Source organism: Nuphar pumila, chromosome 2 (assembly GCF_984573655.1).
Source record: "Nuphar pumila chromosome 2, dmNupPumi1.hap1.1, whole genome shotgun sequence".
Classification (NCBI taxonomy): Eukaryota; Viridiplantae; Streptophyta; class Magnoliopsida; order Nymphaeales; family Nymphaeaceae; genus Nuphar; species Nuphar pumila.
Genome location: NC_143250.1, coordinates 29071662 through 29086831, shown reverse-complemented (window position 1 = coordinate 29086831; position 15170 = coordinate 29071662). Strand labels below are relative to the sequence as shown.

The 15170-nt window shown below is 34.7% G+C and overlaps 1 protein-coding gene across 1 annotated transcript in view; it reads left to right on the top strand.

Annotated features, from left to right (window-relative positions):
• Nucleotides 1–8527: 8527 nt before the first annotated feature.
• Nucleotides 8528–15170, top strand: part of LOC149845119 (Mitochondrial substrate carrier family protein) — a 49898-nt gene continuing 43255 nt past the window's right edge. The window contains exons 1-4 of the mRNA XM_089995524.1: nucleotides 8528–8607; nucleotides 10977–12383; nucleotides 12472–12590; nucleotides 14222–14346. Coding sequence (XP_089851650.1) covers nucleotides 11045–12383; nucleotides 12472–12590; nucleotides 14222–14346 — 1583 coding nt within the window. The 5' untranslated portion in view covers nucleotides 8528–8607; nucleotides 10977–11044. The remainder of the gene's footprint in view (nucleotides 8608–10976; nucleotides 12384–12471; nucleotides 12591–14221; nucleotides 14347–15170) is intronic.

Below are 15170 nucleotides of genomic sequence, written 5' to 3'. Positions count from 1 at the left end.
ATTCGATACCCACGAAGCGAGACTGGTACCACTTACATTCTCTTAGTAAGTATCAATCTTTTAATGTTACATGTTAAAAATTTTAATTATTTATTTTACATGCAACATTCATATAACAGTCCAATTCAAAGAATTCGGCCACTTCGGGCCTATGGATGGACATTTGAAACATTTAGTTTGATATCATTGCATATGTTTCATTCTTTTCAATCAAACATTTAATGGTGTTTGATTGAAAGCAAGTTAGTGAATTAATGCTTGAATGATATATTAGAAATGCATGGTTAAATTTGTGTTGTATTTAATTTTGTTGAATGTATGAAAAATTGAAAGTAATTCCTACTTACTCATTCTAATTTGTGTGTTCTGAATAGTTCTACCCTATTGAAACATGTTTATCTTACCTTATTGATTTTAAATGTTTTCAGGTAGTGAGTGAATTCACATGTGATGGTGGGAGGTTGTGACGGGACCAAGCCAAGCTTTTCCCAACTTTTGAGTATTTTTGGATTGCGAGCATCTTAAAATGCTCAAGTCTCTAATCATTCAATTTAAATTTTTAAGTAGACTATTATTATTAAATATTGGAGATGTAATGGACTTTTAATTGATTTATGAATATTTAATTTTCTGAATTAAATGCATGTATGAATATGAATGTGATCGAAAAGTAACACACCAAATTTTTATTTTGTTTGAATTTTTTACTGTAATTTTATAAAAGTATTTCAAAAGTTTTTTTTTTTATAATTTTCGGGATACAAAATTTTGGGTGTTACAATAAGTATAACTTGATCTATTATAAAGGTGTATAATTGTCCACAACTCACCTAGTTGAACAAACTTTTTTGGCACCTCTCTAACCGATGTCTCTGCCTTTTCATTGTCTTTCACACCCTTGGAAGCCTTTTCCTTCGTGTTCTTATAGAACTTGATCATACGATTCTTTATATCTGTAGCATGTTGCTGAAAAATAACCCTTTATTAGCAAATAACTAATTGCAATGAGCATTTCAAACTAGTAAACAATTGACATATAAACACATACCCGTGTGAAGTTCAAACTCTAGTTTTTATGCAAGTACTACATATATTGTATGGCAAATATACCTAAGTCATACATGTAAAATGAGGAAATACAAAGTACTAAACATGTACATATATGAAATGAGTTAACAAACAAATGCAAAGTAATTACTCATTCTCTTATTGAGGAATATCATCCATCCTCTATGTTGTCCAATCTTTATAACAGTCAAACCCAAATTGCGCTAAAAAATAAACTTGCAACACATGTGCACAAAAATGAGATAACAAACATACAAAAAAAAATAGATAACAAACATACAAAAAAGTATATTATTGAGTAAGTTATGTTATCGTACTATTTGTTTGAGGTTTTTATCTGCTAAATATGTGTTTGATGTAAAATTATATAGCTTGAAGTCCTTTTTTCTTCATATCATTTTTTTAAAGAACTTAGTGCTCGTTGCCCAGTTGAAACTAATTAAGAGCTGCAACATAAATCTAGTGTAACGTCATTGTGCACGTGAAAATTTATTTATAAGTATACAAAGTTATGCAAAAACATACCTTGTCATTATTAAGAAAATGATAGGGCAAGTTGTTGCCCTCAAAGCAGTTAGTTGCCCCCACCTTGTTGCCCTATAGTTGTGACCATTTGCTATAAATAGATAGGGTTTATGAGTTAGTTTTTATTAATTAGTAGTAAAATAATATAAACATCACTTTTACAACTCAGAGAAATATGAGGCAAGGTAAAGGATCTTTGGCAAGTTGTCTATTTTTCTATCATCGTTATGAGTCACTTGGATTCTTTTTACGAATCTTGTTAGATGCTACATAGTAAATCCAGTGTGGTAACAAAAGAATAAACAAAATTATGTGCAAATGTAACAGAAAAATAAACAAATTAACGTATAAAACTGACACTTACGTCACTTGCCAAGAGAGTTTCTTTGCCAAACTCATATTCTTTCGGCTTTGGGGTATTCTCTTCTATAGCTTTTCCTTTCTCATTAACTCATTCTTAACAACAAAATAAATTATATATGATTAATGTTAAATATACACACATAATTCAGGATATTGTTTATACCTCATGTATGATTGGTTGTTCCTTGCTTTTTGAAACTCGATGCTTTTTGAATATTTCTTTTGTAAGAACGTATATGACCATATATCTCAAACTACCTGAATATACATATAAAGAAGTAATTAATTAAAAAACATTGGATATGCACACAAAGAAGCGATTAATTAAATAACACTATATATATATATATATATATATATATATGCATATTGTTATTCGTAGTGCCGCCTGTTGTGTCCAACTTCACGACACACTGCACTTGTATAGCACAACATTCCAGTGTTCTATTCTCCATCTATTAACCTTAGGTCGCCTTTCCTTATGAACAACTTTTGGTGGATAGACAACTATAAGAGTAGGTGAAGCGATTTATGAGACTTTATTTATCATCGTGAAGAATGAATATTAATTATATGCAGCTTGATACAATTCAACTTTGAACCACTTATCACAGTAATTCTCTGGTAGGTTGCCCTCATACAAAATGCATATGATCTCATGTTCATAAGGAATCCTGCTAACCCGCCACTTTTCACAAAAGCACAAGCACCTCTGAAGATCGACATTGTAACCGTGAGACCGATCGTAAGTTTTGTACTGTTGTCGGAGGCAATGCATTACTTGCACAAGTATTTGTTGTGCCTTTTTTTTCAGTTCCTCTAGCTTTTCTTTGACCTTCAACACTACAACGCCTATCATACATTGCCCCATAATCTTTCTTTTCTTAAAAAGTTTGATCAACATGAGACAGATATTTTCAATAAGTAGAATTAGGGGCTTCTCACATATAGCGAGAATCTATGAATTGAAGCTCTCTGCTATATTAGATGTTAAGCAGCAACCATATTTTTTCGCTTGAAAGTGACAGTTAGGCCAATGTTTTGAATCAATGTCAGTGGCAATATAATTGTACGCATTTGTGGTTTGTTCATTAACTTTGTCAAGAAAATAATTACATTGTTGTTTCGTAACTGCTCGAGTTACATTCCACTAAAGTGCACTGAGTGGTGAACTAAATTTTTTCAAAAAGTTCTACATCAAATGCTTCATGCAAAATCCAACATGACATGTAGGTCATGTGTGCAGGACAACATAATTTAAATATGGATGCCTATCTGAGATAACTAACAATACTTCTCTCTATCTAAATTCATTGAAGTGTATGAATTCATGCTTTAATACTTTTAAAAATCATGATTATGAATCTTTGGACTCCTTATCAATAACTACAAATGCTACTGAAAATATCTCATCACAATGATTAATATTATGAGCTGACAATAATATACTTGTGTATTTTCTTTTTAGAAATGTGTCATCTACAATAAGAACTGGAGAACATCATTTCAAAAATGCATTGATGCTTGACCGAAATGATAAAAATATGTACTTAAAATAATTTTTCCAATCGGTCTTAATATATCCTGGTGATTCTTGGTCAACATTCATCAGACGATCCAAATAGGTATGAAACATTTTGAAGAACTGTTCGAATGAACCATATAATGCAACCTTAGTGTGTTCTCATCCGTGGCATGCTTGTTTATAAGTAACCTCCACACCTTCATCGTGACTGATGTCATTCATGATTTTTCTTAGAGTTATCTTTGGGTTAGCGTGTATGCATTTGTAAATAACACTTGAAATATACTTAGAATTTACTTTCTCCACTACAAGATTGTGCACTGATCCACCACATGCATGCTTGCTATCATACCTCTTTACTTAAAAGAAACATGCTCTGCGCACCTTTGTGAAATAGATCTTCTAGGGGCAATCAACCGTCATACGAGCATTATTTCTCGTGCATATGACAATGACTCTGTTATTGCAACTCTTTAAGAATTTTGCTTTATAGTTATTCCTAATAATATGATCTTTCAAAAACTCTCAACAGTGCTAAAGATCATTAAATCTTTTGCCTAAAGCAATTTCTCGATCATTTGAGTGTGTTGATAGCCATTAGAATTGTTCACAATCATTAACTCTTTTATTATGCAACTGCTTATACAAATTAGATATCTCTACATAACTGATTTTTAATTGTTCTTCATTGTATAAGAATTCATTGAACAAGAATCGAGGGTTTATATTCTCCAATGTCATTGGTGCATAACTTTCACCCTCTCCTATCGACATGGTATACTTATCATTATCGATATCATCTGATTCTACACTATCAACATAATCACTACTATCACTAATTGATTGTTTGATTGCACCAACTATATCAAAATTCATTATATCTATTGTTTCATTTGTTTCCATATATGCATCATTCCTATATTTTTAATATTTAAGATTAACCATCAAAATATCACATTCAGCATTACACTTATATTTCAAGTATAAATTATATCAAAATTATAACTTGTACCTAGCATTGTCATATGCCTGAAAAGGCTACATGTTATTCAAATTATTGTGATGAAAATCACTAATATTTCTTTGTCTACATGGTTTCATATCATTTGCGGTGATCCATTGATCATGTACAACATCAAAATCATCCACTGATTGAGATAGTTGGATAGTCGGCAAATGACCCATATCAATAGATGGTGCTTGAGACATATGCACATTCTTCACGGGATTCACATCATTCTATTGATCAACTATTCTTTGTTTAACTGCTCCATTAACTTTGCATACTTTCAAGTAAACATCACCACTAAATAACATTGATTCTACAACATTCTCTTCCTCAACCTCTATCTACATTTCTTAGTTGTTTGAAAAATTACTATACAGGAGGGTCAAAGCCACATATCCGGTTTTATGAGACATCAAAGACGTAAATTCCTTAAAAGTAATATTTTTGGAGACCATTATAAAATTTTAATTAGTATAATAAACATATGATGGTGTACTTTAGCCCTTTCAAGCACTATCATTGACTGCCCACGACAACCACAATAGTGTACTTTAGCTCTTTTAATGCTTGAGCATAGTGAACTTTAGCCACATTACACCAATACAAAAACAACAAATATTAATTAAAGGACAAAAAAATAATCATAAATCATTTACAATAATATATATTTTTATAAAAAAACCATTAACATAGTAAATCCTAAACAAAAGTCGATCACAAAAATGATACCGCAACCTCCTAGAAAATACGCATGGGGATATACAGGTATATATTGTATGAAACTCAACTTTCAAACCTGTAAATGGGGAAGTCAATCACAAGGATGATACCACAACCTCTTCAAAATGCAAGAATCACTGAAAGGATTCTAAAGAGAAGTTCTTAAGAAGAAACCCTAGAACAAAAATGAATATATATATATATATATATATATATATATATATATATATATATATGTAATTCGACAAAATCACAACTATCAAGAAAAATTGCATATAATAAAAAAATTGCAAATATGTAAGTAGCATATTTGCATTTTTGTTGGTTCCCTTTAAGTGAAGTTTCACACATAAATTTATGCGATTTTAAGATATATGAAAAAAAAAATGTTATTTGCGAGAGATGTTTCGCAAATATGCTTATGCAAAAAATTTTATTATATGCAAAAAGGTAGGATATTTGTAATTTTGGTGGTTTCAGTTTCACTGAGATTTCACAAATAAATTTATGCGAGTTTGTGAGGTCTAAATTCACATAAAAAACATGCAATTCTAGACTTAAGTGGTTGTTAGACATATTTGACGGGCGATAAAAGTTTATCGCAAAAATGCTTAAATTCGTAGTTGCGAATGGTAAAAGGGTCCTAATGATGTCTGCTATTTATGATTTTGGACATCAAAAAAATATAAAAAAACTATAGTTTTTTTTAGAAAATCATGGCAAATTATATACCCGGTACAGTTATTTTCCGTATTTATTTTGTAAATGCGCCGGCTTGGATTTGGCACAACAGGTTTATAATCAAATGCCGATTATTTTTTTATTTTGAAAATGTATGTTTTTGTCAGCAGACCAGCTTGAGCTCAACTCCTTTTAACTCCAGCTCGTCACAAGCTCAAGCTTGGTCAGCTCGCCACAAGAATGGGCCAAATCACCCTCTGTGCAGTTTGTTCGACTCATTTAACAACCTAGTCAGATACTAGAGTGCCATAGATAGGAACTAATAACTTGACTTCACATTATATTGTGAGAGAGAACAATTTAGATCCATAACCTGAATCACCCCTTCAAGCTTGATACAGTGCCGAGGCAATCACCATACAGCCTACCTCTGACTCGTTCCCATCCCTATTCAAATCTTTTTGGGGGCAAGCCACAGCTTAGCTATCCAAGAATTAAAAAAAAATAAACGATTGAACTGTTTCTTTTATTTATTTATTTTTAGAATTTGGTTGGTTGGAAATGAACAAGCACAGTGACAACAAGACTATGCTTGGGTGTTGGAGAGGGAGGGGAGTAGGTGTTTGGGAACCCCAATTCTAGAGATATCGGTGTCGAGGGTGGAGCGATGTTATTTTTTTTTCAAGATGTAGTTGACAACTCCAGCCTCACCCTTTCACCCCTCTTCTCTTTAGCACAGGCTCCCAAAGAGAGCTTAAGGGTACAACAACAACTACGCCTTCATCCCAAAACAATTGGGGTCGGCGATATGAACCAACAAAGAAAATCATTCTGGGTCTTCCACATGAATCCTTCTCCTCCATTCATTTCTATCCAATGCCATGTCCTCGGTGAGGTTGTACCCAAAGAGAGCTTAAGGGTGCTTAATATAAATCAATGATGTTTGTCCTGGGTTGACTAGAACTGACCCCGGAGCAAAGCCAAGAATCGAAACTAGGGTGGACACAAATGCACAGTAACTGGCCGGGGGCAGGAGGCCGGCAGCAGCAGCAAAGCAATAGAGAAGCAAAAAGCTTGGGTTGAGAGAGAGAGAGAGAGGCTGGATTGGGGTCAAGGGGAGGAGGGAACAACACAAAGTCTTCACATTGTATTTTGGATCGGGCTTAGGTGGTGCCCACACTGACCCGACCCTCATAGGAATTCTAAGTGAGGGTGCACACTTCCCACCCTGCCCCGATAATCCCCTACTGGGGGATTTTCAGGTCAGGGTGGGCAAGTGGCCAGACCCAGTATGACCCGAATGCCTCCAGGTAAGTCCTACCTAGGGTGAGCCCGAACTTGAAAAGTCTGGGTTAGGCATTTAGAGGGCCATAGTGTTGGTTGGGCCTTAATGGGCTTTGGGTCGAGTTTGGCTTCACTGGCCCAATATCCAGACAGAGAAGTAGACTTTGTTATTGGGTTTAGAAAACACTATAGATCCTGTGCCACGTACCTATGTCACAAAGATACATATGTGACTTGAGTTTGATACGATGACACATTTTTTTTGAATCTTAATAAGTATAAAACTTTTTTTTGACATTTCAACATATGAAAATACATTTTTATTAAAATATTATTAAAAATAATAAACTAATATTTAAAAATATTAAATTATGTGTCATGCTCATGTCATGCCGTGTCCAAATTGTGTCATCTATGACACGCCCCCAAAATGGCATGCCATTGTAACAGTGTGACCAATTCGGTGAAACAACTCAAAAAATTGATAGTAAAGATTGTGTGCTAATGAAACAAATGATCAAGATATTGGGTTAACGGTACGCCAAAGTAGGGGTGTCAACGGGTCGGACCTTTGCCAAAATGACCGATTCCAGACTCGGATTCAATTAGGAAGTGTGGTATTGGATCCATATCTGACCGGATCATTCATAAGAAAAGCCATACCTAGATCCAATAAAGATTTCTAAGCTAGACTATGTCCATACAAAATAAAATAATATTTTTTTAAGTTTTTTTTAATTTGAAAAATTGCATATCTTAATCTGGCCTCAAATTGGATTCGAATTTGGTGTAGAACTTTATAAACCATACTTAGCTTGTTTAATAATCTGGACCTCATGACCTGAATAGTTAATCGGACCCCATACCAAATCCTGACCCTACCGGATCTGATGGGGGTCATACCCGACACGTTGACACCCTTATGTCCAAAGGCAACTCCGTTAATCTGGGTTGTCCTAGATGACAGTGGTCCTAGGGAAGCATGGGTGAGACTACTTTACCAAGTACTCTGGACATAATATTTTTCGGTAAACATAATATTTATTGGGCATTTTATTTGTTAATTAGGCATTGGATGCATTTTTAAAAATTTGATTGGAGCCTACAAACAGGTCATCATTTACTTTCTTTCTGTATTTTCATAATTTTTCTATTTTTTCGAAGTGTTTGATTTTTATAATTTTGAACGTTTTTTTAAAAATAAAAGTTTAAAAAGGCCGGCTCAAACGGATTCGATTCGATTATGAATCGGACGATTCTCTAAACCATTTTGCAGATTGCTTTTAGTTCAGAAACCGATTCTGACAACATTGTTAAAAAAAAAGAAAGGGATTTTAGAAAACCAGGAAACCCTAGAAATCCTTCAAAATCAAATTAAGACGAGGGAAAACACTAATGCTGGGAATCCCACGCTCCCAAGGAAGAAATCAAGGTTTTTCGCCTCCCAGATTTCACTGGTTAATTTCCCGTTTATCTGCTTTAGTTTGCGGATTTTCGTTCTCTCTCGAATGGATATCGTAGATCTCTTTATCTTACGTTCTTCTTTCTTTCTTTCTTTTGCCTTTTGAGCAATACGATTCGGTGATTTTTTTTTTCCATTAAACCATTCGCCATTTTCTGTTTAGAGCTTATCTTGTTGCTCCTTTTTATAGTTTCTTTTTGGTAGGAACGTTCGTGCCCGATTTTCTTTATTTTCCATGTAATTCTGTGTTTCTTTTGTTAAAATTGGGTTAATGTGGGGGCTGGAACAAAGAATTTGATTCCGTTGTCGTGTTATTGGTTTCGTTCGGCTTTGGAAGAAATCAAATTCATTTAGTTTTGTGTGGTTTGGCGTCCTGTTTATGTTGAAGTTTCGAGTTTATTGGTGCAGGGAATTTGACGGAAACTGTTGAGCTAAAAATTGGTTTTACTTGGAACTGTTTTGCCATTCGAAGTTTCTCAATGGTTTTCGGTTCGTGGTTGTAGTGTTCTGAATTACGAATGGGGTGTGGTGGGGAACTTTTTAGATATAATATGCGAGCTTTATGACTTTGATTCTTGTGAAGACGTTTGCTTTTCCTGGAATTGTCTTCTGGTGGTCGGAAAATATTTTTTTTTTTAGAAATTCATTTGCCGTTAGTTTGGATAAACTGTTCCTTTGTTGAAAGTGCAATGCTCCTAATACTTTCTGTGCTATTGGTGGTGGAAACTGCAATGCTCCTAATACTTTCTGTGCTATTGGTGGTGGAAACTGCAATGCTCCTAATACTTTCTGTGCTATTGGTGGTGGAAACTGCAATGCTCCTAATACTTTCTGTGCTATCGGTGATGAAAGCTGCATTGCTCTTAATACATTTTGACATCCATCTTGAGATGTAAAAGTAAACCGCCTTGCACCCTGCAATTCACCCTCTATCTCCACCTTGGATGACTGCCAATGCAGTGTAGCGAAATTACAAATCTTCCGTTCTGCACCTTATAATCCACATCGTATCTTTAAACTTGCTATGCATCAATATGGATGTCCATAGACAGACTTTTGGTTTCCTTTTGTTTAATTGTAAGAACATTATTTCACATAGGATTGGTAGGATATTAGATTATATGAGGAAAACGTATTAGGGAAATATAAGTGAGATGGTGACACCAACCCCTTGACCTAACATTCGTGGTGATGGTTCCATGTAATTTACTATGATGGGCATGACTTTGTTTACCAGCTGTTAGATACCGTGTAGAGTATCGTGGGAGATCTCTGAAATATGCTATATGTTGAATCAGAGAAATGGGCATGTTGTTGTCTGAAAAGGTTATTTGTTGTGTTAATTAGATGATTAACTTTTGATCATACTGAATGCATCAAAATATCCTTAGGTCCCTAGACATTATGGTCTTATATAAAATATATATTTCTTATTTTACAAATTCTCAATCATAATATCCATGGAGTCTCTAGACATTATGGTTTTATGTAAAATATATATTTCTTATTTTACAAGTTCTCACTTCTCATGAAAATTTCCCGAGATTCTGAAAGTGTTTAGAATTTAAAGGCATGCTTATTTCACCCTTCTTTCACATGAAAATGGGTGGTTTACATATGAAACCCCCCATTTTCGTACTTAGGTGAAACAAACATGCCCGTATCACTTTCCTGTGGGGCCCATCATCAACACAAGCTCCTTTTACCATTGACCATGCAGTTGATACGAAAATCCAATCACAGCCCTCCCTCCCCTGCGAATGGGTTCGTGTGTGAATCGTTTCTCACATGATTCTTGTGTGGGTATTTGAAATGGGGCATGTACCTTATTTTATACCCACTTCCATATTTCTCACCTCTCTTTTTCACATGAAACAAACATGAACACACAACTCCCACCCACCTTTCCAACATGAAACAAACATCTTCTAAAACTGAAAAAGAAAACCGTCATATGAAAATTCTTTCACCTGTGTGGCCTTCTCATGATGTGATGCCTTTCCCATGATAATCTTTTCTCATTGGTAGGAGTGAAACAAACGAGGCCTAAATGTTTTATCAAACCTTTTGTCAATATACGTTTGATTCACTTTTATGCAGTAAAAAATGTCCAGATCAGCTAACAGTATTGGTCTCATTATGAATTCAAGTACGTAAGGATCATCTTTATCCTTCAATTCAAGTAGCGTTCTTCTTGTCATGTTTTATTTATATAAACATATTATACATTTTTTACTCTTGAGTACTTTATGAAAATTTGCAAATCTGTCGATCATTTAAATTTGCATAGACATTTTGATTTTCCAAGTTGATTTATTAATTCTTTTATTGACACACAGAAATATATGTGGGATACCTCTGCAGCAGCTTCTGATTCAAGAAGGTGAAACTCAAAAGATTTAGAAAAATGGTTGGTGCAAGTAAATCAACTGGAAGTAAACAACCTTTAGTTAAATATAAGTGGGTTCCTCGTGACATAGCATATTTTGATGTTATAGAAATTATTGGAGAAGAAGACACACCTAGGGTGTCTGGTTTACATACACAAGGGCTTGGTTGCCACTCTGAGAGTAAACCTTATGATCAGATTATAAGTACTAACAAGATCATATCATCAATCTCAGGTTTTTGGGAAACTATTTCTCAGCCATTATCTATTTTCCAATCCAGGAATGAGAGGTACAATCATGATATCAATGTGACACATTCAAGTATTGTGGAGAAATTGCTGGTTGAATCATATACCAATGGCAGTGAGTTCCAGCAAAATTCTAATAATGTAATAGACCCCAAACCATCCACAACCACAGCTCAATTTGTTCTTTGTAGTCCAAGTGTAGCTCTTGCCAGCACTTTCCCGAATAAAATTGGTTCAGGATTTAATTATCTAAGGGAAACTCAGGACATTATGTTGTCAACTGCTGGTGGTGGATATAATAGTAATTTTATTTGCCGGAAAGTCATGCCTGACTCTCCTCTTCTGGTACAATCTTCAAAAGATTATGGATTAACAACCCCTGGATTTTCTTGTGACTTGGTGAGAATGTATGGATGTGTGAGTAACTTCCCTTTCTTTGGTTCAAAGCATATTACTGAGGAAACACTGGTCAAGTGTGAAGCAAGAAGTCATGAAACTGAGAAGGCCTTGTCTGAAGTACCTGAAGGAGGAAATGCTGGCGTTGAACATGACCGCGTTCCTAATCTTCCCAAGTGCTTGCAATATTCATCTGGTAGTCAGACCATAGAATTAAATAAAAATGTAACACAATCTAAGAGATCTTTGTACACAGCTTATTTGGTTGGAGAAACAGAAAACACAGAAGGGCTGAGTTCTGTTTCAGAATCCTCAAGTTCTGGTCTTGTTTCAGATTACTACATCAAGCTAGGCAGCATAGATTTTGACCAAAGGAGGTGTGAACAATCATGCAAATCCTGCCAAAAGATTGTAGAAAATCCAGATGTTTTGCATTGTTCTGAGAAGAAAGATAATGTGCATGTGAATGCCCGAGAACATTTAAGTGGCGAGGTCATGACAAATGATTCATCAAAATATCTTCATTTATCAATGTACAAGAGGGATAAACATTCTTTTGCAAATGAAAGGCATGCTCTTGCTGGGGCACTGGCTGGAATTTTTGTTAGCCTATGGCTCCATCCTGTTGACACTGTTAAAACTGTTGTTCAGTCTCGTAGGATGGATCAAAGGTCCATTTGTCATATTTTGGGCAGAATTCTATCAGAAAAAGGTATAGTATGTTGCTTCACTCTTCTAACATTTGTCAAATATTTTAGAGTTAAAAATTAACAAAAAACTGAAAAAACAATTGTTTATAGGTATAGCAGGACTTTATAGAGGGATTGGGAGCAATCTTGTGTCTTCAGCTCCCATTTCTGCAGTTTACACCTTTACATATGAATCAGTAAAGGGCGCTCTTCTTCCTCTACTGCCAAAGGTATTTTCATAAAACCGGCCTTTAAGATCTTTTGCTTCAGATTAGACAGTGCTTCTTTAATCAAGCAATAGTAGTAATACAGGCTGTAAGATTAGCTGCATAAGTAACTAGTATGTGGTCCGTATTCTGTCTTATTGCAGTTTGATAGCTTCTGACAAAACAAGGAGCAGTTATGCTACTGTCTGTATATTTAACTGATTATGGTACTTGATACCCATTCAAAACTGGTTTTATGCAAGAGGAATGCTCTTGCCAGTCAATTCCATACTGTACACGTTTTGTGGTACTTGTCCTAAAAAAATTGCAAATTGCATTTTAGTGCTTTATCTGGATAACACCACCAAGCATTTTTTCAAAAAATTATCTGAAGAACACTTGCATCATTAATTTGTACATTTCCGAAGCCAGTGAGTATTTTTTGACAAGGTAATTGTATGCTTTATAAATTCACCAAAACACCCGTGGTCGTGGTATCAGTGAGAGAGCACCACCACGGAACTTTGATGATTTTTATGGACACAAAAGTTGGTGAATTTTATTAGCATCCGAGCCACACATGTTAACAGCATCATAGTACTACTTGTTTTGATAGATTTGATCACTGAAATTAGATCTAATTTTTGACGTGCCTGTTATGGTTTATTGATTATTCCAATAGGCTTGGGTATAGCAAAATTTGTGTTCTCCTTTTCCAAAATTTTCTAAGGCAGCAATGACTGGTACATGCCTAAAATCATCATATTTGACTTGACCAGTACCAATAGTAAATAGACAATGTCGAATATATCCTCAGGGTTAGGTATAGGTTCCAATGATTAGATCTACTCAAACGAAGGTGATACCATGACAGATTTGCTCTCTTTCTCTCTCTCTCTCTCTATATATATATATATATATATATATATAGAGAGAGAGAGAGAGAGAGAGAGAGAGAGAGAGAGAGAGAGAGAGAGAGAGAGAGAGAGAGAGAGAGAGAGAGAGCCTTCTTATTCAAATTACATCTTTGCACTAAACTATGTTTTTCATTTTGAAACATCTTTAAAGCATTTATTTTTATAATTTAATTGATAGTAAAGAAGGCATCATTGCAATGGTTTCTGGTCAAGTATCACTGTCTTTTTGGAGTTGGATACAAAACAATACCCATAGAAGAAATCTCTCTCTCTCTCTCTCTCTCTCTTTCTCTCTCTCTCTGTGTGACACACATTAGATGTAGCACTAACATTTTGGAATAAATTTTAACAATGCATACTACATACATAGGTATGTGCATACACATATACATATAGACATCTTGAAGGGACACTTTCATTACTTTGTGTATGAATTTACATAATGCATCATCATTGTGATTAATGGCCTTATAGGTTGTTGCTTTTTTCAGGCCTGTTTGTCTCTTTTCTTTGTTAATGAATTTACTTTTCTTCCTGTCAATTCTTTTTTTGTATTTTTTTTTAAATGTATATCTTGTACATTTGAAGCTTTATGAATACTTGCTACCTGTTCATTTTCATAAGCTGATTCTTTTTGTCTTTTTGTGTCGTGATTGTTTCTATAATAGTAAACATACAGATTTGATACTTTAATGGAATTTGGGTTCCTCATGAGCTGTAACCTCTTTTCTCATACAGGAGTACCATTCTTTTGCACATTGCACTGCAGGTGGTTGTGCAAGTATTGCAACTTCATTTATTTTTACTCCTAGTGAGCGTATCAAGCAGCAGATGCAAGTTGGTTCACGTTATCAGAACTGTTGGTATTCCCATCCCTACCTTGTGCTTGGAGTTCAACTTTCTTGGTTTCCATAATACTTAATTCTGATTGCTTTTCCATCTGTTTGTCATGCTATTATTTTATCATTCTGCTAGCATATTATAAGAACCATTCTTTGTGAAGAATCTGTTGGGTAGCACAGCCTTTCTCAGTGAGGTGACCCTGTCTCTCTCTAGAAACACACATATCTCGAGACCATTATGGAAGCATTGCCAAAAGCTAGCAGTTTTCTAGCCCAGCATTTTTGGTTGTTTTCTGGCCATGTGGTGGTTAGAAAGCAGCAGGGTGGCGTGACCAGAGTTGCCGAAAGCTTTTTAGATAGGTGGGAAGCCTGCTTCCTGGAAACTCGCTTCGGAAGTATGATACTCCTGTAATGAAATGGTGGTCTTCAACAAATGCACAAATAACTCACAAACAAGTGTCTATTGGAGACACTACAAGCATGACCCTTGAAAGGGTATAAAAGGAAGAACACTTGAAAAATAAATAATACTTTATTCATGAACAAAATGCTTAAGAAGCATGGTAATTTACATTGAAGGGGTTCACCCCTATATATACAAAAAAGTGGGAGAGAGAGGAGAGCTCATTTTGAGCTCTTCAAAAGAGACGTTGGATTCCAACGTATCTTAATATAGCTGTTGGACTATAGTCCAACAACATTTATTATTATAGCTGTTGGACTATAGTCCAACAAAATTTATTATAGCTGTTGGACTACAATCCAACAACTATTTGCACAGTCAAGTTCCATCAAATATCTAGTTTCTATTGAACTAGATGCTAAAAAAGAAAATAAAGAAAAAT